Below are 24,925 nucleotides of genomic sequence, written 5' to 3'. Positions count from 1 at the left end.
AATCCGCTAGTAAAAAAATCTGTAATGAGACACTGAGAAAGACTGATTAAACCATTCAAAAAAACATTGTACAGAAAGCACCAGCAATTTGTATCCGACATTCATAAACAGAACAATAACCTAGTAGAAGAAAATTTCACAACTAATACATTGATAGATGAAATTGAAATCCCAACTACAGTGAAGTAAGAGCTGTATTTTTCAAATTTCATGAGGAGAGAGATAAAGAGAGAAGCCCAAATACTTAAACACCCAGGAAATTTAACTTTATTGTACTGTTTAACTTTGAACAGTTATGCTCTTTGATGGACTAAAAGGTTTGTGTGTCCCTAACCAAGGCAAGGGGAACTACCTCTTCAGTTTCCTTTATCTTTCATTACATTTCTAAGATGTTTCAAGGGAAACTTGTGAATAACGTATCCAAAAACATATATTCAAAAACATACTGCACTTTGCTGTGACAAACAACAACAACAACACATACAACAACCTTTAACATATCAGATAACATAGCCATCATGAGGAACAGGGCTCACATCCTACACAGGCACCAAGGAATACTGTACTGTGAACAGAGGCTGCATTAAGTCACTACATCACTTGCACAGAAATTGATTAAACCTGTTTCATCATTAAGACTTATTTACAGTAAATTCCATGTCACTCACCTGTGTCGGGAACATCTGTAGGTCTCATAATTCTCCGGATCTGTTCCATTGACTGGAGATCTGGAGACAGTCCTGTAAAAGTACAAAAAACAAGTGACTCATATACGCATTTTACCTGCGGAAAGGGTTCCAGAGAACACAAGATTTGAGGTTCAAAGGCACACAGCATCCATTGTTTCCACTGCAACATAAACAAAAGGCAGTTTGCTATAAGACAATTAAGTTGCTGAATAGAGGACAGAATAATGCAAGTGAAATTAGCAAGGGGTTCTCATCACCATCCTTTTAGCCATGGAGGTTGTCATCTACTGTAGCTCAGCTGCTGAAGTCAATTATAAAATCACAGTACTTTGATTACTCAAAAAAAACCCCAAAACACATAGGTACAGACACAGCTATCTGTCAACAGTTTAGCCATTAACATGCAACTACAATTAAAGCATGGAATTCCAAAGCCACCCTTTGAGGAGTTTACACTCCCTAAAGCTTCTCTACTTGGGGCATTCAGGCATGGAAGAGCCTGCCAGATGCTACAGCATCTTAATGTGTCCTTAAATGAGGGTCCTAAGCATTTAAATGACTTAGGCCAAGGTATCTAATTAAGAAAGCTGCAAATTTGAAAATCGAACATGAAGACCTAATCTGTGATGAAACACATTTCATGTTAATAAACCATATCAATTTGACTCAGTCCAGAACTCTGAACAGGACAGAAGAAAGCTGTCATTGGAAAGGTCATTTCACCGTGTAAAATAATTTCAGCTAACATTGGATTTTGCACAGTGGCAATGTATATGTTACATGAACAATGATATTTGACAGGAATCAAAGCATTTGATACAGACTTGAAGAACACTTCTTCAAGTATGAAGCTTTTAGATTATTTTTCTTTAAGCAGTCTTATGGTAAAAGCCTTCTATCACCATCAGCTTGCAAAAGCTCTTTTCATGCTCTTGCCTTGAGGTTGTAAAGGATGGCAGAAATCTAACAGTAAACTACTAAAAGGGAGTATTAACCAAGTCTGTAAACACAACAATACAGGAATAATAATATAAATTCTAGTATGAAATCACCTTTTAAACTTGGACAAATCTACCACTTGCCCTTCCCCAGATCTGATCTATTTGGACACACATTCCATTAGCACACGGCACCACACCCACAGATTGTAATGGGCAGTCTCAGTGAAATAAACATTACTAATCTGTGACTTTCTATGAAGTTACAGCTTTCAGCATTTCAGGTTGCACCCAAAAGAAATCTTTAATCCCTGGAAGTGTTCAAGCCAGACTGGATGGGACTGAGCATCCTGGTCTAGTGGGAGATTCCCTGCTGACAGCAGGGTCTTTGGGAACTAGGTGACTTTTAATGTTCCTTCCAACTCAAAGCACTCTATGGTTCTTTAAAAGGAAACATTACTACAAACCATGTCTCAACTGTGTGGCTGTCCATTTTTGTGCTGTTTTACATTACTGGAAACCAGCAAAACCCTACGGAATTGCCTACAGGTTTGCAGACTTCTTTGCAACCATTTCTTTCCCAAAGTATTTTCCTAACTCCCCTTGCACACAAAGAAATAGCTAACGTCTCAAATTCATACCTACAGAGAAAAGTCCTACCTGGTCAGTGTTAAATGGAGGATATAAGAATGCTAAAGCTTGTGTAAAGCTGCTTCCAGTAAAATGATTGCTGAAACTTACAGCGTACTAAAAGTACACACTTAAGTTGTCTTGTCACAACAGTTAAGCACAGAAAAAATACCTTTAAGTATACTTATTTACTGTATTTTTGAAGCATATGACCACCTCTTCCCTAAGGGAAAACAAAGAGTTCTCATTATTCCTGGCAGACTCATGAAATTTGATTTGAGCCACTCTGACTGTGTGGACTTGGTAAATTAAGTGTGAGAGGCACTAATTTCTATAGTGTAATCTTTGAATACTATGTAAATTAAGTAGAGATAAACATCAATATCCAGTTCGTTGTCATTAATATCACAAGAAAAACAGGATTCCAGAGCCTAAAAATACTACATAAAATGTAGTACTTTACTGTACAAGCAGAACTCCCATCTCAGAGCTTCAATCCAGTGTGGTAAGACCAATGTATTCCACCAATCAGACACTACAATATCAACTTCATTTATAGAAACTTGAAACTAATAATGTAAGTTCTCCAAAGATTAGAGCTAGAGAGTGCTGTCATAGATAAGAGGACCAATGCTGTACAGAATACAATGCAGAGAGAAAGGGAGAAGTCGGGAATGGTTATGGAATAAGCTTTAATGAAGTGAGATAAAGAGCAAAGTCAGAAGTTAGTTGAGAGGACAGGCTTAAAAAAAGGACAAATTATTACATGTGTGAAGAATGTGGGAAGAGAGGGAGCTGATGGAAAAGATACAATGAAAGATCCTCTCACTAGCATGAACATTTAAAGACAAGGGTAGCAAGAGAGGTTTCAGTTATATTGCAAGATAGCTAACTCAAAACAGATGCCCAGAAAAGTTTAGGTACAAGAGATGACTCAATATATTAAGCTATTGTAGATGACCTACTGGGGTTGAAGTTAGGTGCCTTTTGTTTTACTATGTTATGCGGTTTTGCAAAGTTTTATTATATCCCAGAGGACAATATTTTTAAAATAAACTATGCAAAAATGCGCAATATAGTAAAAAAGGCACCTACCTTATGCTACATGCTAGCTTCAACCTCCAGCAGAGTTGAATGGTTTGTGTTGCTGCCTCAGTGACTATTAGAGTAGTAACATCATGAAAAGGCGTTGACAGTCCATTACTTCATTGGATCTGGAATGCAGTTTGGATAGGACTGGAGAAAAGTGGAAAAAGGGCAAAACTTATTTCTGTGCTGAACGTCCACTTCCATTTATAAGGAACACACAGCACATTAGTAATCTTTTCACTTTGTTTCACAGCTGCAGATCAGTTCAGTGTGGCAATAATTTCAGAATAATTTCAGTTACAGACTAAGCCTGTTCAATTTAAGGGGCAATTAGCAATGAATAACAAAGTAAATACTGCTTTTCATAAAAAAGATCCTTAAAGCATACTATGCACAACATAACCTCTTGTTTAGTCAAATAGGAAAACTTAATTCACATGTGCCTGCCCACCCCCCCCCCCCCCCCTTTACAATGGAACATTGAGTCTTTTTTCTTGAAAAAATAGCTCTCAAGGCTTCTTTCTCATGGTTCAGGTCTCAAATGTGTACACACAAAGCTACTGGTTTTGTCATAGCACTCTGCTCTACCTGCTAAGCTGCTTTCATTATCTTCTGCCTAAATTTCATTGTTTGCCTGAAACACCCCAGCATTTTGTTACTATTCATTCTCTGTTTTCCAAAAAACCAAAATTCTAAAACATATATTGATAGTAAAACAGTAATTCTTTCATAAGCTGTTTTGGAAACAAATTTATTACATGGGTTTTTAGCCACTGGTATTTGGCTACCGAGGCGCAGAAGCGACTCTATCTCATGTTCTTAAAACTATGAGATCTAGCCTGTAAGACAGATATCAGTTCTTAAAAAGAAGAAAACACCACATGGCTTGAGAATAAGATTAAAAGATGAGCTGTAAACAAACAGGTATTCTGACATATCAGTGCTACCCAGAGACTGGCAGACCCAAGTGTATTACTGCATTAAGTATGTTTTTATAGGGACTTAACAATATCTCAGAGCATGTTATGTGTAACACCCTGTTAGCTTATTCTAGCAGGCACTGAAGGCAGAAGCTTTCAATACAAGACACAATACTCCAGACCATTTTTAAAGCACATTCCATACAGGCACAGCTCTTGAATTGATACCTGTAATTAATAAAGGCAGGATGGCAGCCATCAATAGAACCTCATGAAGTCTGGAAGAGTCATCTCGGGAACTCTGGGCTACACACTGTTTCTACTTCCAAACGGAGATGTTCAAACTAGATGTCTCTGCATTGCCTTCATTTCCACTAATTTGCATCTCACTGGCAACACAGGTGTGACATCTACCAAATCATTTCTAGATCACTCAGAGAAAGGCATTAAAGTTGCTTATTAATGGAGGCAGTTGCAAACACAGCTGCAAAAGGCAGGATGGCTCTTTCTACCAGTAATTGAAATTCTTGTCAACTGTTTGACACTGCAAGTTTCTGAAAACCTGTTAAACATCATTGCCTGTAAAATCATGGCAAGAACTATTCTACAAAGAGAACCCAAGTACATTCCAAGATTCAGACAAGTCACAGCCTTCAGTCAGCTCAATTCCAAACACTTATTTTAGTACACCAACAGGGCAGCACTGGGACAGGTACCCACAGAGTGCAGACTATCTAGCAGCAAAGGCTTCGTGGAGTCCATGCGAGTCACATCTAACCTGTACAGTGTTAACAAAAGTCTCAAGCCAGGCTCGACTGTGTGACCTCAGCGGTCCTGCCCACCAAAGTGCTGTGAAACAGTTAAAGAGGCTGAGAGTACAGAGCCAAGGTTACTAGTGAAAGATGCTCTTCACAGCTAGGGATGCCAGCCTGAGTATGTTACTGATATACAGTAACAAGTAAGGTGGCAAAGTAGGCAACAATTCTAGCATTAAGTAACCTTCAGAGAGGGATACACTGATGGGAATACTTACAGATACACTTCCCTCTTAGGCACAAAAAGACCAAGTGTACCAGGTAAGAATGACAGTCTACTGACCAGTGCACAGAAAAGCATGACCTTTATAGACAACACAAGGTTAAATATCTCCAGCTAAATATCAGGTACACACCGCCACACTCCATCTGGTATAGCAGTAACCCCAAATCAGTTCAGATACAGCCTTTAAAAGTAGCCATCAGCTTACCTCCGTGACAACAGAAGATCTTCTCATCCACAATGGCTGCAATAGGCAGACAGTTAAAACAATCTGTGAAGGTCTTCCACAGCTTAATGTTAAATCTCCGCTTGCCTACAAAAACAGTGCGTGATATTAGGAAGAGGAAGCTGGTTTTTAAAGACAACCTGTAATACATACCAGAGCCTAAGCAAAAATGTTAGCAAACTGTCTTAGGGTTTTGTTTCTTATTTCTTTATTTCACACTTATGCCTCAATCTCTTACAACAGCATTTCAAGGACAGCAGAAGAAAAAAACAGTAATGCTCCAGAGTGACTTTAACCTTGGCTTGGAACTTGAGAAAGTTTCAAAGCAGGTTCACAGCATATTGAAACCCTTGCATTAAAACACTTGCTACTACAAGTGTTTCCAAAACAAAGTATTAGTCTGTTGTAGTCTTCCAAAAGTAATAGATTTTGCTTACATTCATCATAAAATCCATAGATTCGATTGATGCTAGCACACTCATGATTTCCTCTTAGGAGAAAGAAGTTTTCCGGGTACTTGATTTTATATGCCAGTAATAGGCAAATTGTTTCCAGAGACTGTTTGCCTCTGTCTACATAATCTCCAAGGAAAAGATAATTAGCTTCTGGTGGGAATCCTCCATATTCAAATAATCGAAGCAAGTCTGTATACTGACCATGGATATCACCTGAAAAAAAAAGTTTACCAAGAATTAGTGCAACAACAAAGACATACACAAGTCAAGAACTTAAGCTGGCTAATTAGTTTTTATTCAGTGATATTAAAAAAGGCATTAATATTGCCTTTAAGAACTGGCAATATGCATTACAGAGGTAAGAACCATGCTAATATTAAAGCTGAAGTACTCACAGGATATAAATAACTCATCGTATCTGCAGAATTGCTATGTCAGGTATGCAGCCAATCTGAAACCCAAAAGCTACAATAATCTTCACAATAAAGCATAAGCTTTCTAACCAAGCTTTAATTCACTTAAATTGAAACACCATCAGAAAGAAAACCTCTAACTGAACAGGTATATGACCAGGAAGAAAATGTACCTCAAAAAAGTCACATTATCTACTGCAAAAACAGATCAGTGAAGAATTCAGACTGGAGAGAAACTGAACACTGTGCTGGCAAAGTACACTTACTTCAAAGGTCAATTTCCATAACATTGCTGTACTCAGAATCCCATCCCCCAGCATTTAGACTGACTCCTCCTTTGATGCATGTAACAAGCAAGACAGAGGTTCAAAGACTCCGTCCCTTACAAGATACTCAACCCTGCAACTTGCTGTTAGGAAAAATACCTGTCATGTTACTTTTCACACTGCCAGCTTTAAAACTAGGCTTTCCATGAACAGCTCTGTGTGGCATTTACACCACCCCAGTGTATCACATCACAGCAGCCAAAGCTAAACTATCTCTGAGCTGTCCACATGGGTGAAGATGCGAAAGCTTCTCTACAGTAACTTCCAGCATACATGCAATGTACTCCAGCTGACTGGAAAACTTATTACCAGTGACTGGATGCAAAACAGATATGCCAGAAGCCTTCAGCACAAGCTGTATGCTATTTAGATTCAGTACCTCCTGGTCTGGTACACTAAGCATCACACAATGTATTTTCACTAAAGGTGCTTGTTCAGTGACAAAATCCTGAATTTGCTAGCAAAATGACTGGAGTTATTCTCCAGTACAGCACGAGCTACTACAGCCTCAAAAGAGAAAGAACAACTCACATAACTTTTTTCATCTGAAAAAAGGTTCCCAAACCTGTATGCTCTCTGGTTCAACTCTTAAAGGATACAGTGGTAAGAAGAGTACATACTGTATTATACTCCTTTAAGCTTTCCATGAAAAATGCAAAACTTTCTCCTTTAGGCAGCATTCTCCCATAACTATTTCTCACTTGGGGAGAAGAATCACGTTTCCAGTTTTCTTCTAGTAGAGGTGGTCAGTATCTACTACCCAACTTCAGTCACAATCTGAAGCTCCACTGGCTAAAATCTCTTTTGCACATGTTGCAACAAGAATGATTTGTATTCTAATTGATACTTAGAAGTCTCCAGGTCATAACCTGAAGAAGCAGAGGAGTCCTCAACAAATTGTTTCTATGCTGAGTCTAGTACTCCAGAACGATGTTATCAAATCCCCAGACTTCAGCACCAACAAAATGAACTACCAAGTAAACACAGCACAGAAAATATTATTATTATGTTGTCTATAACTACTTTCATTTACACATGTACACAGAGGGACAAATGCACTTAATGGGTAAAAATATTTTGCAGAAACAATTTTACAAAGGTACCAAGGCATTTACCATTCCGTTCAGGGCACTTAGCATTTTAAAACACAGCTTCATCTGAGCACAAGTTGAAGTTTACCAGATATAAAGACTTACATTAAAAACCACATCTATTTTAAAATGGACATTTACATAAGAGCATCTTTCATCTTACATTAAAATACAGCCATTTGAGATGTAGAGCTTATTTTGAACTGACTTGATTGTAAGACAAGATAATCCTATTATGGTTCCTCAGGTATTGCCTGAACACACAAAAGTAATAGTTCAAAGCAATACCAGCTGCATATTTTACTTTTGGTGAAAGCAATCATCTTTCTTTCACTTTTATCTAAATGCAGCTTTGACAATTGTTCCAATATTAAATTCAGATGCACCTGACACTTCCTGGTGCTTTCACTGTGTTTGGAACCCAATTTAGGATAACAAATGCCTTATTTAGCTGTGCATTAGCTACACCTATTACTGCACACCTAACAGTCCATTCAACTGCCTCGATCTGAACAGATGAGGAAGGCCTCACTTGGAAGTAGGCTGATTATTCTTTGCAGACCTTTACATATATATAATCTACCCACGTTTTTTTCCATGTTTTCTTCATCTAGGAACAGAATAAGATTACACTACAATGAAAAGTCTAAAGAAACCACATTATGATAAAGTTGCATTTTGCCTTCAACTTTATGTCATTAAGCAAGCTGGGCTGGTTTTTCCTCCCCACCCTACCAAGCAATTAGTCATTTAAAAATGACTTTGCCATTAGTGGTTGGTTTGTGGGTTTGGCTGTTTTATTTGGGGGTTTGGTTGGTTTTTTTTTAATTGGTAATATCCTCTCAATGTAAGAAACATTGCAGACATTGCATCTGCCAGGAAGAAGCTAATCTATGTTTGAGGATATAAGTAGTAATGAATACAAAGATTGTTTCCCCTTTAAAATTATGACACTTCAACTAATCTAATTCAAGGAATTTTATGCTTTCAAAGGCATTGTTTGTTGTTAATAAGAAAGTTGAAGGATGATTATAATCCAATATTTACAAAACTTTTAAAACACTTTTTTACAAGCTTGTAGTTACAGTGTACTTTGGAAAAAGTCTAGCATCTTATAAATGCTTAGCAAGGTAAAAACATTTATTTGTATTTCACAGTAATACTGATGTTTGCTAAAACATTCTGTAAAGCTCAAGGAATTTGTTACACGGTAACTAAGCCTAACTTAAGTCTGCATCCAGTTTTACTTTCTCAACTGAAAGACTAACAATGTCTTCAATTTTTCAAGTGTTTCACTCCGTGAGGTCTTTGTTTCATTTATGCTTTGAAGTGAGCAACTTCAACATGCAACATGTGGGTTTTTTAAAAGCAGCTAACTGCTTTCTGAAATAGTGATCAGAAGAGCACCAGCTCTGTGCAGGCAAGGAACAGGTTGCAAAATTTGCACTAGATGAGGGCACAAGCAGCCCTTATTGCCAAGGAAACTTACTCCAAAATAGCGTGAGCAGCATCAGCAATGTACCAAGTGCTAGCTGCTTCTTCTTCACTTAATCCAACCAAAACTGAAAACTACATTCAAGATTTTGAAGACCTCTCTCCAATCCCAACTCAACCTCATTTGCCTGACTTGTTATTCTTCCAATCCCCCTAGCATAGAACTAGATTGAAATAACGTATATATCAAGCTTACATACCACAAATTTTCAGAGGTGCCTCTAATTCCAGAAGAATAGGCTGGCTAAGAAATATTTCCCGTGATTTTATGCACAAGCCCCGAACTTCTGCTTCGGTCATCTGAACAATCTTCCCGGGACGACATCCTCGTACTGCAATGAGATATTTAACAGTTGAAGGTAACTACCACACAGACATAATGCAACAGCTAAATGCAGATTATCTGTATTTAAAACCTATATTTGACAAAAAGCCAGCATCACATTCTATATATGTGTACCAAATACCTTGGAATTATGCTGTCCAACGAATTGTAAAATTAATCTCTGAAACTGTGGTAATCTGTGCTTAAAGATCTGTATGCACTCCTGTTGAATCAGGTCTCAAAAGAGAACAATTTAAGCTCTGCTTTGGTCCATATCTCAATAAATAACAATTTAAAAAAGTGTTTAATTTAACAATTCCTTTATGCTAGAGTAGTCATAAAAGACAAGAAAAATCTTGAGAACAGAAAACATGAAAACACTTCCACATTAGCACAAGGTAAACTTCTTTAGGACTGTTAAGTTCAACAGCAGCAGTTAAACACAAAGAAAAAAAAAATCACATATGTTATTATGTTTAAATAAACTGAAACTGCCATATTAGGAACATCATACTATGAATGATGAAACTTCCATATATAATGACTTCTAAATTACTGAAACATTTACAGCCAAGAACATTCTAATTAGAAATGAAACTGAATTCACAAAACCTGTAAGTCAGGCACTCAGACCTATATTTAGCATAAAATCAAAATCATTTGCATGTCACTGCACTCCAAGCAATATCCTCTGGCAAGTTTATTGCAGCTGCTTCTTTCTACAAGTACCTATAAGATTCCTGTCAGAGGCTGTAGTGTGTCTTTAATGAGGCAGCAAAATAGAACAATTGTGTTGTCACTTTGGCCAATCCAGATCAGTCTTGCATCTCAGCACAAACCCAACTTCAGAGTTCAAATGAGTAAGCCAGAATCTATCAGTGTCTACAACAGGTGAACATCCTGCCCTGCCATGTTTTAGATGAAACTAACATTCAACATTAAACCACAGCAGTAACTTCAAGGGAAAGTAATACTCAACTTTTGCACTTCAAACCCAAATGTTTTCAAATTCATGTATAATAAGACTTCATAAAAAATTTAGCTGCAATTTCATTTAGTCTAATAAATTTGTGAACAGAAGAGCAAAAAGTAGTTCACACATAGCAAATTCCCATGTCACCTGCTTTCCCTCTTCAAAACAGAAGAGTAAACTTGTAATTTTTTTTTTACACTAACATAACCTCCCTTTTCCTTTTATTTCTGCTTAGTTCCTAGAAAACCCACTATAGAGAGGAGGTCAGTATAATTACATCTAGCATTATCTACATTGTGCAATGGGGAAGAAAGGATATGAGGGAAAACAGTTTGTCCTAGGTCACCCAGTGTTAAACTCAAAATACTCTGCTCTGGCTATCACTGCATACTTGTCCCAGTGTAACTGCACATCTGACCGTGCCAACACTGTGCTATAAATATTTATGTTTAATAAACACCAGACACTTGGTAAACAGAGATTAGGAAGCAGTCACAGGAATACCTGAAAAGGCAGAACTGAAGAACGGTTTTCAAAAACAGGGCAGAGATGTAAAATTAGATCCTGGGACAGCTAGTTTGAGTGGCAAAAGAGCAGGAGGAATAATACATCTGAAGTTGAGGAAATATTGGAAATACTTAGCTCATTAGAACCTCACAAGAAAAAGGCTGTGTCATACAGGACTTCTTTTAGTGACACCCAGTGAATCACTACCAGGTGATATTTATGACAGGGTAAGTCACATTCCTCTTGCTAATTAAGATTTCAACTACACTTGAGAAAGCGTTTTAGCAACACTTTTTGTGTTATTATTCCTCATGAATTAAGATGTTCGCTTACATATTAGAAGAATACAAAGGTAGACATCAGAAACAATCAATGTGACTCGGAAACAATATATGCCTACAGGCTTCCATTTCATCACATTTTAAACAACTGAGCAATTTTCTTACAGATATATCTTCAGCCCCATTATTAGCAAAAAACCCACAAACAAACAAACAAACTCAGGCTTGACAGCTTTGCACTTTTGCTTTGACTATCCACTTTGTGGGGTACCAAAACGTTCTGATAATCTTAATTTCAAATGCTTGTGTTCCAATAGTTTATAATGATCCCCTTTAGAGACCTGGGACTCCTTCTGATAGGCACAATAAACTGCCATCATACACAAGCAGAGTCTTCATATTACAATGGCTATCATTTTAATTAAACAATTGATCTATTTTAGACCCATAGCTTGCAACAAAGTCACACCAAAGCACCATGCACCACAATCAGCTTTCCAGTCATGTCTTCCCACTACAGACAGTGCATTCTTTTAACCATAAGAAATGGCATTCTCTTCTGTATTTAACTTTCATGATGTTTTGCAGTACCAGACTGATGTAATTTCATACAGATCAAAACCAAGAAGTAGAACTGCACACTTATATCCACTCTAGTTTTGGAACTCAAACCCAGGAAAGCCCAGTATACACCACATTAGCATTACCAGAAGCAGCATCAGACCAAGCACTGAAATCAAAACTGAGATAACAGTTCAAGTAGGGTGTCCATAATACTTTAAATAACTTCCACCCAATCAGTTTTTCTTACAACACTAACCTTTAGCTCCCTTCAAAAGTCACACAAAGAGGTTTCAACTTGGAACATTTGCTTTATAGGATTGATGCTTTGTGTGGTGCTGGATTTTTCCATGAGAAGCAAGATACAGAACATGCAGTCCCTGATTTCATCATCAATTGCCAGTCAGTGCCTCAATGGTATTTCTTTACTTCCAACGTAGAACCATAAATGCTGCAAGTCCTTAAGAGACAAATCAACTAAGCAATTTATAATCTCACTTCAGATTTTCCAAGTTAGGAGACACTTCTACAACTCTGACAGGTCTATCACTCTCAGAAGAGGAGACAGCATGCACGTGATGATCAGTCACTTCCATCCTTTGGGAAGGGTGGAAGATCTGAGCCACTGTACCTTTGCAAAGGCACCTTCCACCCAAACAGTCTGCAGCTCCAGAGTAAACATGTAGGTTTAGTAAAGTCTGAAGTAATACAAAACCTGGAGTTTCATGAGGAATAATTACCAATAACAGTTAAGATACAAGCAGTTTTCTCCCACAGCTGCCAGATCAGCAACAAGGGTACTACATATTGAGAAATGAGAGGCTCCTGTGACCCTGAAAGGCTCAGCACTTTGCTGGATTCACAAAGACACCGAAAGGTTTGCCAAGCAGTCATCCGGAACACACATGCTACAGCTGTGGTGCAAGCACACAAGTAAGGCCAAGCACTTATTTCAGCAGCTTACATTACAACTAGAATTTTGTTCAAGTTCCCTTGACTCAGCTGAGCTTTGTATAGATTGTAAACAACGCTGCATTTAGTTTTTCAAAAGCCAAATCCCCAAGAACGGATTGAAGAGGAGGTTCTAAGAACCAGATCGAGAGCATCAGAGATGTTTTTCAGACTCATTTACGAATTACTACAGCTAACCACTCAAGTCACAGCTTCACACACTGCAAAATCTGTAGCTAAAAGAGCCTTTAACAGCATTGGGGAAAACATAATTTTTAACAGCTGTCAGTTACTTACCCAGGGCAGAAATATATCAACATTAAAGGTAAATTTATTCTCTTTAATCTAAAATGCTGTAAACAAGCTTTGATTTACGGAAATTAGCCTTTTGATAGGGACAGCACTTCCTGTTGTAATACACAAACTCACATGCACAGTACTCTGAGAGAACAAGCCGTTCCTCCAGTGAGCTTTAAGCAGAGTGACACGGCATAGGAGAAAAAAAGGAATAAAAGCAAATATATGCTGTGAACACTGAGACTTATTTTAGCACAACAGATCCTACAGTTACCTAAAAGCCACTCTAATTAATATTGGAATAATCTCTGCATCTACACAATCATTGGTAAACAACCTTAAGAAGTTCAGTAACAGTAATTAGCAATCCAAGACATGAGCTGCACAGTGGCAGGTAAGAAAAACTTCAGCAAAAAATAGTAATTTTTTTTTTAATCCCTCTAAATTTATGCCAGAGTGTAGTAGATTATGTAATGCAATACTGGCAAGGAAAAGGAAAGTGGGTCAAGAATTGGCTGCTCCAAATTCCACTTGCATAGTTTTTTTCCATAGCCTTTCATGAAATGGAAAAAATGTATTTAACCTGTTCTGTCACACTGCTTCTGGTGTGCCTCCCTCCAAGCAATTAAGCTGCTCATTTTGTGCCATCACTATAGTTTCTTCAATGACTAAGTCAGCTATGGTATGCACAGCCACCCTAAGCATTTACCTGGTGTTGCTTTCCAAGATGACAGTGTCCAGTTAACTGGATGTAACTCACAGTTTTATCATAACATCAAAACCCAGAGACTTCTCCCTAGTATCATAAAAAATTGGGTCAGCATTATTGCTAATAAGCACTCTCCTTTCCATGCACTCTGCTTTTTTTGCAGACATGCACTTATGTGGCCACACAGCAACCACACAGTAAACTGCAGTGAACTGATATTTTCTTCCTAGAACGAAGATACAACAAATCAAAAATGTAACGTAAATAGTTCCCCAAGGTGATGAACATATCCTCTGTGAACTTGAGACAGGGCCAGTGAAAGAGTAAGGAGCTGGTTCTGCTTCTTTCCACAGCAGCTCCAGCCAAGCTTATGTCTGAAATTATGGCTTTAGAAGTCAATTTTGCCAGAGCAGATCTAAAAAAACCCCGCAAACTACAACACAAGATTGCAAGCATGCAATTTTACAAACGGCACACAAGCAACTCCCATGTGCTTACACTCCCCTCACATTCTGTGGGATGTTTAATCATTGGTGATTAACAACTCTGACATTAAACTTTTTTTTTTTTGTACTTAAAAATACTTTGGAGTATTTGGAAAATGTTGAACAGCCTGTCAATAGTAGGAGCAGAACAGATTTTAAAGCTTAAGGCGGCATTACCTATGACTTGGGAAAAAAACAAGCAGTACTCACACTGATTTTGGAAATCTATTCTGAAGTTATCTGCTCTCTCCAAATTATATACTTTCATGAGTTTAAGTAAGTCAAGAATCCTCTACTGGATTTTAAAAGCAACTCTCAATTTTAAAAGCAAAACTTCTGCTCCCTCAGAACATCTCCTGTTATTTAACTTGTTCAGCTGCCATCCAGAAGCAACCACACCCTACCTTGCAGCAAAACAGAGTTAAGTCAGCAACACAAGTTTTAAATTTTCAGAAGTGCTGTGACAGAACTAAGCTTAGAATAGCTCTCATTCACGAGTTACACTGGTGAACAACAATAATATAAATGAACCCTTTAGAACTTTGCTCAATTCAGCAAGAACATATTGCTGAACATACAGCTCTTCTGCAGCGTACCCAGCAGCCCTGTACCTTTCCTAGGGTACATCACCCAAATTTTTCACTAAAAATAGAATAATCAGTCTCCTGGGAGCTTTTTTTCTTGAAAAACTGTGCTTTTACATCCAAGTAACCTTAAAGTCTTTCTAAAATTGCCTTCACTAGATGACCTTGATATTCAGTATTTTGCTGAAGAAGAGTGATTGCTTGTGAACTCATTTTAGCAGGCTTATTTAATATCAAGCACAAGTTCACTGAAGAGTAAGAGACTGCATAAGCCTTTAATGGGGAAAAGAACTAACAATGAAGTGGTGTTGTTCTACCCAAACTTGAATTTACATTCTTTGGATACACACTATCCAGCAAAATTAATACTCACGGAGAAGAGGCTTTGAAATGACTTAGAAATGACTACGTAAAATTGCTTCAGGGGGTGCTCCAGTAAGCCCATGAAAACATGAAACCTTCACCCATTCCTTTAGCTTTTCATGGACCACCTGCTTCCTTAAACAGAAGTTCCATAAACTAACCGATGTCTCAGTCATTCTGTATCACACATCGTTCCAAGAACTGCCAAATTCAGTGCTGAAGGACATGATCACATGTTCTACACTTACTGTTTGCTTAAGTACACTTGAACCTAAAATTCAAGCAACTAGCAAAACCAAAGGTAGAAGCCTCTCACAACGTTGTGATAGCAGTTCCTGTTGTAGTCTACTTGGAAAGCTGACCTAGCATAAAAATTTCGTTAAACGAAGAATTTCAGCTTATTTCTCAAAGGATGACTTTGTTCTCCCCTAAAGCAATGCTAATGAAATTCCTAAAATTCAGGGAAGGTGGAGGTAAATTACAGAAGTTATGAAGTAACTACTGAAGTACCAAGGAAAGAAGTTACTGAAGTTATGATACAAGAAGCTGGGTGTAATTTCTGCACATTGATGTCACTGGTACTTAACCAATACAATTACATGGAATATACCCACAAAAAGCTTTGTATCAAGCTTGCTATAAAATTACCAAAAAACAAACACAAAACACTCCCTCATAACCCAGAAAAGATGGCACTGTGAAAGTGAAATGTCCCAGTGAATGTACTAAGACTAATCACACAACAGAAGGTTCCTTTCAATGTTTCAAATTATAAACCAGACACCCAATACCCTCAGAGGCACCTGAGGCTCTGGTTAAGAGTGGATTCCCCTATCCAGCCCCTTCACTGCATCTGACCTCAGTGAGCACCAGCCAAATACAGCACGCTGCCTTCACCACAGTCTGGGGTTTAGCAGTGTGGGTTCTTCCTTTCTAAAAAAAGTTACATTCCTACCTTTGGAGGTAACTAATGAGCATTTAAGAGAAATTTTAATACTTTACTGTTGCAGTTATCTTATATAAGAACAGTGTTTCTCTCCTTTTATACTATGATGTAGCTGAGCAGTGAGAAAGTCATGGAATGACACAAGTAAAACCTGTGCTGCAGAGTATCTAAATGGAACAATTATTGAATCTTGGAGCCTTCAAGTGGCCAAACAGCAACAGAATAAAGAAGCCCAGCACACTGCCTGCTGCTGGCTCGTGGCCTTCAGCGCAGTTTTTCAAGCCAACCATTCCATTCGTCATGCACTTATAAAGCTAAAGATGAAGTGGCTGATATCTGCACTGCTGTACAAACCCAGAAACAAACTTCAATCTTCTATCCCTCCTCTCTACCCTCCTAGAAACATACCAAAACTGCCTATTCCTCTTTTTAAAGACTATTTTTTAAAAGTCTTTTGCAAGCAAGTCCTTTTAGAGTTATTCTTGTTTATTTTTCCAGTAGCAAAATCATCCAGTGATTTCATACCAAGCCAGGTAATAACTCTTGTTTATTCAGGATTCATTTCCACGATTGGTTTATATTGTTTTGCAACAGATCATTAAGGTCTATTTTATTCCTCTACAACTGCCTCTCTTTTTCAGCATCAGTTACAGAGCCTAGAACTGCAAGCACTACTACTACTACCATATCATAATACCACACCACCAGGCTGGCTGGATATATTAATTAGTTAAGACAGTAACAAAATAAGAAATGTTATTGACCATAGCACATTTGACCAGTATGCTCTATACAATTTAAAAGTAATAAGAAAAAAAATCTCAATTATTTCATAAGAATTTAAAATCCAACCCTATTAATTAAAATTGAGTAATATTCCAATTTCTATGTTTATCACAATCTAGAAGACCCCCAAAATCATAAGAAAATGAAGCTTGCAGCTTTCTTAGAAGACATCACATGACATGGTAAGAATACCATGCAATCAGCTTTATTAAGGCAATCATAAAAATCACCTTTTTAGCTGAATTGAAGCAACAACCATTCCCTACACCTACTGGTAGTCCAACAAGTCTCTTCTGGGATAAGTATTTCCCAGCTTCCTTGGTGCACTGATACTACCAGAACTAGTAGCCCTCAGCTTCACCAAAAATAAATTTATTTAGAAAAGATCCACATTAAGGTCAGACAGACAAATTCAAATTGTTAATTTTTTGTTAATTAGGACAGCTAGATTTAGGCAAGCAATGTGTCTTGCCCGCAAACAAGGCAAATTTGTTTGTACAGCAACATAAATGAAGCCCCTTTACAGAAACCCAACTTGTACCTAAGGTTACTGTGTCTGGGTTTCCCTAAGCACCCTCTTTTCCATATGGTAAACTCCCTAGTGTTTACTTAGAGACACCTATACATTTAAAAGAACAGAGATTCATTCCAGCTGGGATGCCTTATATCCAGAAATCTTAACAGACACCACAGAAACAGGAAGCCCAACACCCTGACAGAAATATGGAAATCTTGCTTAACACCACTCACAGCACTCTTTACAAGTCAAGGTCACACCTATTCCAGTATCTTTGCTTTGATGTAGGGGCAACCTTTTACACACATCACTACATTTGAATTAGCTTAGAATCTGGCTTAACTGTAGACCTGGTGCACCCATTTAGCTCAGTATTGTTACAAATTTCAGGGCATTTCCCCAGACAGGGATACATAGTATTCCTAGATGAGGCAAAACACAAGTAGCAATTTCAGCTGCAGAGCCCAAGAGAAAAAACTACATTGAGGACAAACTTCTCTGTTCACATTGGGGAGTAGGATTCAAGGAGAGACTTGGATCACAGCCTTCCACTACTTAGAGAGGGATTATAAGAAAGATGGGGACAGACTTTTTAATAGGGCTTGTTGCAATCAGATGAGGGGAATGGATTTATATGAAATAAATTTTTTTAAAAGGTAGGTTAAGTCTAGCTATATGGATGAAATTCTTTTATGGTGACAGTGATGGAACACTGAACAGGCTGCCCAGAGAGGTGGTAGAGGCTTCATTCCTGGAAACATTCAAGACCACACTGGACAGGGCTCTGAGCAACCTGATCTAGATGAAGCTGTCCCTCCACTGGAGAGGGGCTGTACCAGATGACCTTTACAAGCTCCTTCCACCCCAACCCCAAACCATGGTATTATTCTGTATTCAACATCTGATGTGCTCATGACAGCATCATGTGTGCATATTCCTGTGCTGTCCACAGCTAGAACAGACTGGGAAAAAAAAAATCTATCCACCAGATGGCATAGCTGGGATAGTAGGAAGGAAAAAAAAAATAACATGTAATAAGTACACACACTGAAGCAAAAATAAAACCACTATCTTCATGCACACAGCTAAGCCTGATCTGTGATTCTGCATACCAGTACAAGAAGGAAACACTATTTCAATGAATTTGGCTTATTCATTTTCATGGTCACATACCACTCTAAGAGTCTTTTAGCAAAGCTATGGAATTCTGTATTTAAATGACCTGCAAATCTTTGCAGATTCACTCATGACAGACAGTAAAACTCAAAGTGTCTCCAAGATAGTGAGGCGCACATGTCAGAGCACCAGCATCTCCCTCATTTTTCTAGTAAAGCAACAGGAATGATAATTTAAATCTGGCAGATGGTACTTGGTAGACAGAGATAAAAGAAAACACTGCTATGTTCAGACTTCATGTACACATTTGAGATTTTACCTTCCTACCATTTCCAAACAGTAGCTATTTATAAGGTATCAGTATCTAATGGCCAAGTACTAGACACACTGCAAGAGAAAGTCAATTCAAAATGAGATCTTACCATTCCTAAATTCACCACTTAACCAGTGACTAGAGGAGGAGAACTTGGTATATGCAAAAGAACATGGAAATTAAAAGCTGATGTCATAGAAGACTATTAACATTCATTACACCCTGGTTCAGGTGAGTCTATGAAAACTCTCACTATATTCAACTCAACAGTTAATAGATCTGGCTTTCAGCACTCAAAAGAGCTACAAAGTAAATAAGTACACATTCAAGACAAGCATATGGACACACTCCTTGAGGACTGGGAAGATGTTCTTGAATTCTCCCAAGTAGACCAGCTATAGGCCACTTCACATTGACATCTCAAGAAGAAACCAAAATCACAATTAAACACAAAGAAAGTAAGCCAATCTAAGTAGGTAATTCCAATCAAAAGGCAAGTTAATGTGTCAGACAACCCAGAAGGACAGAAACAGTTAGAGCAACCTAATTAAAGTAGGAGCAAGAACTCCTGACAGTAAATATCACAGCCTAGAAACAGGTGTCACCACCCAGCAACCCAGTGACAGCAGTGAAGTTTCCTGCTGCTGTGGCTTCTTTTGATATGCCTTTGCTACCCTTGAAAAATTACTTGTAGCAGCCACTGCGAGACAACTGCAGCTTGTTATTCAAACTTAAAGCCATACATTTCACTTAAAGCAACCAAAAGGACTAAATATATGTTGCATGACAACATTTAAGGAAAATGTCTTTTTATTATTTCACTGTGCTTACACTTACACCACAAAAGCCATGTTAAATTATCCTTTTAAGTCAAAGTTGAAGTGTGAGTAATGGAGCCAAACAACTTGCTTTGAACAATTTAACTGGAGATAAGAGTCAACAGAAATTTTTCTGCGCAACCGGCGTGGGGAGGGATTCATACTCACTTTACCAGAACAGGTCAGCTAAGCAACAGCATGAGCTCCAGAATGTGAGCTGCCAATTGAACAAAAACCCAACCAAAGGAAAAAAAAAAAACCAACCTTCATTGTGGAACACTGCTGTTTGAACAACAGGTTAAAATGCTACATGCTAGCAGGGCAACAAGTAAAACATGTTAAAAAGCAAGCAAAAATAATTGACACACAAGGCATTCCTTTAACTGCTGCCATTTTTCCCAAACAAAACCTGTAAGAATTACCTATTATGTTTCAGACACAAGATGTTGTACAAGGCACTCCTCTAATGCTAGCAGATGACAAGCAGAAAGAAAACACCCCATTCCCCCTAAAAATCTTCACAATCTCTGCTCAGAGTTAAAAACGGTCTCAGAAACAGAAAAGAAAAATTACAAGCAAGGCTTAGTTCAGAAGTTGTACATACACATACCCCTAAAGGTTAAAGTACTATGGAAGACAAAAGCATGGGGTAGGCCGCTGAAACACAAGGTAAGAACCATAACCCAAAAAGCTATGAAGTTGTAACACAAGTGTTTATAGTGTATGTAAACTGTATGGAAGACATCTTTTAAAAGTCTACAGAAAAAAAAAAAAAAGGCAGAGCAATACTTAAGAGGGAACAGAATGATCCAACAAGTTGCTCACCAAAACATTGCAGAATCCTCTCCTCCTAAAGCACTCTATATTTAAATTACTACACAACTGTGGAACAAGTATCTCTCAAATATATTACTTAAAGTTTCTCAAAAACCCCAGAACCACAAATACAATGTCCCTCCCAAAAATCTGCTCTAAAATGTCAACATTTACTAGACTATTTTTTAGTTTGTTAAAAACCTACCTATTAATCTGTGTTTCAACATCCAGAAAAAGGGAGTTTTATCTGCATTAACAATCTAAGAGAAACTTCAACTGATACTTGTTTCTTCATACCACACTACATTGCACACCTTAAATCACAAACCTAAGCACAGCTGTTCAAAGACTTTATGTATTTTTAAATATTGTTTTTGCTGCTCTTCATTTTCACATAGAAAAAGATGAGATAGCAGCTACTGAGAAGTCCTTAAAGCCCTAAACCCCCTGCTTTGTAGTAACTGGACTACGCAAAACTCAGCCTTACAAAACTTGTTTTACTTCCCAAACTATACATGCTCCATAAATTCCTTTCTATAAGCCTTCTGCAATATGATCCAACTATCTAAGGAGTACAGCAACCAAGTAAGTGAACGGCGCATACCCATGCAAGTCCTCTCATCTCATCTCCAGCATACCAGGTATTTGTTGAATGTGGAATGAAAGATTAATGGAAGAAGAGGCCTAAGAAGACTAAACACTCACGACATAACTTAAATAAAAAGAAAATGCTAGCAGTAACTCCTCAGCTTCTCCAAAGGCAGGCAATAAGCGAGCTTACTTTAAAGGGCAAAATCACTATGTTCCCGCGGGGAGCGGCGGCCGTGCCCTCTGGCTCCCCGCGGCGCCCCGCTCACCTTCCAGCAGCCGGGTGATGAGGCTGTCCACGTTCAGCTCCCCGTCCGCCATTTTGTGGCCACCAGACTCGGTCCCGGGCGGGGAGAGGGCGGGGTGGAGGGCGCTCCACGGAGGAGGAGGAGCAGGGAGCGGCGGCCGCAGCGACAGTGGCTCCCCCCACCCCCCTCCGGCGGTCCCCGGCGGCCGCCCGGCTTCTCCCGCTCCCTCGCAGCTAAATGGGAGAACGCGGCCACCGCTCCTCCCCGCGCCTCCTCCCCTCCTCAGGAGCCGCCAGGGCGCATGAGCCGCCTCGCCCGCCGCGGCCGCTCCGCGCCCCGGCAGCGCGCAGGCGCGGCGGGCTCGGGGAAAGGAGCCCCGGCTCGGGCGGGAGGCAGGGGAAGGAGGCAGGGAAAGGAGCCCCGGCAGCCCCCGTGCCGGCCGAGAGCACCCCTCCGCCTGCCGTGCCACCTCGCAGTTTATTAACGCTTAAAAATCTGTCATAACTGGAATGACGAGTTGTGCCCTTTTGCATCGCTCTTCGGTTGTCAGAGAAAATTCTGTCGTTCGTGGTTCTCTGCGGCTGGAGCTGCTAAGAGTACTTTTTTGGTGATTTCTGGAACTTTTTTTTTTTTTTTTTGAGATGAGCTCTCTAAAGACATGTTTACATACTTCTGTCAGCAGATGCTTGCCTTGGATGGACAGAGAAGTGCTTTAAAATGTAGGTGGTGAAAACCCTCTGTGAACTGGGAGAGCAGATAAATACATGTATGTTGACAAAGTAACAAAGTGCAGATGTTCTAGGAAAAACAGATCTCTCCTTTATATGCCTAAATATAGATGTTGATGTAGAAACTTGAACTTGAATTTTTCCATCAGTCCCTACAAGCCTGCAAAATGCTTCCACCTTATAAAATGTTGAAACCCATTTTTTTATCTCTTGATTAGAAGAAAATGAGTATGAGCAAAACAAAAGCAATTAGGACAAGGTGGGGCCATGATCAGGTGTCAGATGATGCTAAGTGTCTGGACAGTCAGGTGAAAGAACACTCTTTGGAAATGCCTACACAGGTGGGCAGGATACACAGAAGTAAAATTTCAGCTCATCTGCTCTTTATAGGATGTACATCTATCATTCTTGGTTTTCAAAATCTGCTAGTATTGGGAATCTAAATTTAAAAAAAAAATCCTAAAATGTTTTTCTTTCATTTTTCATTAAACTAGGAAAAAGAATTATTCCACTTTTTGAAAGTTCATCCTTATCCCAACTACTTTATTGCTGCCAAGACTAATAGATCTGCAGTCCCTCTTGAGCTTTTAGGAATTGTCCCAGTTTCATTTCACACAACTGAGCTGCCCTGGAGGCTATTTTAAGCCATCACAACATCAGGTTCAGACAGTTCAGACATAATAATATATTATCACAGAACATTCTGCATTGATAATTAAATGGGGATATGAAATTATCTTTCACCGTGGCATAAAAATATAATTAAGACACTTTCCCGAACTCCATTGGATGATAAACTTTCAGGTACACTGAGCAAAACAGTCCCCTAACAACTGTTTTTACTAGGCCTGTCAGCATGTTCCAGAAACCAGCAGCATATCATAACAACAAAATAATTTAATATAAGCAGAGATGCTGTGAAAAAGAACAAGCTGCAAAAAATAGCTCATTTCTTTCCTTGTAGATTCTGTGCCAGTGTCTTGTTTTATGGGGAGCGTGGCTGGGTGACAGCTATGCCCAGCTGTGCCTGGGCTGTCAGCTGGGTGGAAGGTCCCCACTGTGCTGCGTGACCCTGGAAAGTTTGCAGCCCCCCTTTCTTTGTAGCTTGAGCAGGGACACAAATATGTGGGTTTCTCCCTCAGTGGGTTAAAACTTAGCATGTCCCATTGACATAATCCAAATACAGTAAACAGAATTAAAAGATCAGAGACTGAGGCTCATTGTCGTCTGCGACACAGAAAGCAATAGTCAACGAAAGCATTTTCTGTGATCAGGGGTAGATGGTCGGTAATTTTTGGCGTTATACCATGCACAGATACAGGCCAAAGACAGCTAACTGGTGATTCAAGTACAAGGGGAAACTGGACTGATGCCTTGGTAAAATCTCATTCATAATGCTCACCTTTCTAAATTGTCTTTCAGTTATTTTGAAATTCCTCTCATGTCCACCAAGATGGCTTTGCTCCTTACTTTCCCATACTTGCTCTAAGTGCCATTTACCCCAAATACCTCATCTGTCAACCTTCCTTCCCTTATCCACATGCTGTCTCAAGGTGTCCTCCAATTTGCACTGCTCTTCTGCTCAGTTTGTCACATCTGAAAGACAGAAATTTCCAAAGAAATTGGCAAAACAGCTTTGTGTTAGTAAATGTCATTCCCTCACCTGTGACTGTGTAGACGTGTTCTCACTTCAGGCTGCTGTTGCTGGGAATTTGAGAGAGTTGCTTCCCCAGCTACAGAGCACTGACTCAGCATCTCAGCTGTTACCTGCTCTTTCCTGATGACCTTGGGCTGGTTCAGAGAGAACTTCTGCTACTCGCTGCTCATTAAAGTTGGTGCACTACGTACACGTTTGTGTTATTTACTGTGGCATTGTGACTTTCAAAAACCGTCGCCCTCCTAGGTCTGGCATCGGTTACCTGGTAGACACTACATGGCAGTATTTTACAGCATTATCCCATCACTGTAGCTCGTTTCTAATGTACTTTATCACCTTGGCAAACTGTAACTCAGGGCTGACTGCAGCTCTTATGTGGACGGGAGGGAGAGGCCAGTAAGGAGCCATGTGGTTAGTTTTCCAGGGTGTAATTAGGAGCATATCCTCCCTAAGTGGCAATAGCTAAACCACTGCTGTCTCCTCAGTGCCCTTTTCCAGTTTCTTACTTGAAATAGAAATTAGTGATCCAATTGACAGTGAATTTCCTTAGGAGAGTTTCTTTACAAAAATATTTACAGATCTTTTTAGTCAGAAATTATAAGAAACTGTATTAAGGTAATCTCAAAATAAACAAAATCTGCAGATAACTTATCACTGTTTTGTCCAAAAGCTTAGATTAAGAGATAGAAGAAGAAAAGCCAACAGATACCACTCTGTAGTACTTTTTGACCCTTTTTTGTTTCTCAGTATTTGCACTAAAACTGGGTAAATAGTTGGGTTTGGTTATAACTTTTTAAGATATAAAAATAAAAAAAATTATTCTTCTACACTGAGCTAAAACCAAGATTTTCTCAACCTTCTTCAAACAAATTAAGGAGGAGAGTCCCAAACTAGCCAGCAGTTTGCATTTGGAGGCAGGTAGCAAGGATGTGGAAAACTATTCTCTGAACTCCTGCATCCATACTGGTTCTCTTGATAGCCCTGCTTGGAACTGCAGCACTTTGTATAAACAATTAAACACCCACTGGCCCAGGCACTCCAGTCTGA

The 24,925-nt window shown here is 38.9% G+C and overlaps 2 protein-coding genes across 3 annotated transcripts in view; both read right to left on the bottom strand.

Moving 5' to 3' along the window:
- The window catches only part of PPP1CB (protein phosphatase 1 catalytic subunit beta), a 29,046-nt gene extending 7,228 nt beyond the window's left edge, over window positions 1-21,818 (bottom strand). The window contains exons 1-5 of one of the 2 annotated variants that reach the window (XM_039697810.1): window positions 21,515-21,818; window positions 9,510-9,641; window positions 5,968-6,198; window positions 5,513-5,617; window positions 669-740 (exon numbers count right to left, since the gene is read on the bottom strand). In XM_039697810.1, the coding sequence (XP_039553744.1) occupies window positions 669-740; window positions 5,513-5,617; window positions 5,968-6,198; window positions 9,510-9,641; window positions 21,515-21,566 (592 nt within the window). In that variant the 5' untranslated portion in view covers window positions 21,567-21,818. Of the gene's footprint in view, window positions 1-668; window positions 741-5,512; window positions 5,618-5,967; window positions 6,199-9,509; window positions 9,642-20,862; window positions 20,900-21,514 lie in introns of those variants that run through there. The other variant, XM_039697811.1, reaches the window with a different exon arrangement.
- Window positions 21,819-21,866: 48 nt separating this feature from the next.
- Window positions 21,867-24,925, bottom strand: part of PLB1 (phospholipase B1) — a 118,921-nt gene continuing 115,862 nt past the window's right edge. Inside the window, exon 58 of the mRNA XM_039697809.1 lies at window positions 21,867-23,817. The gene's annotated coding sequence lies outside the window, so the exon portion shown is untranslated. The remainder of the gene's footprint in view (window positions 23,818-24,925) is intronic.

Source organism: Passer montanus, unplaced genomic scaffold (genome assembly GCF_014805655.1).
Source record: "Passer montanus isolate IOZ18808 unplaced genomic scaffold, ASM1480565v1 scaffold12, whole genome shotgun sequence".
In the NCBI taxonomy this organism is placed as follows: Eukaryota; Metazoa; Chordata; class Aves; order Passeriformes; family Passeridae; genus Passer; species Passer montanus.
Note: the sequence above shows the minus strand (reverse complement) of the source record. Positions and strands in the feature narration are given on the sequence as shown.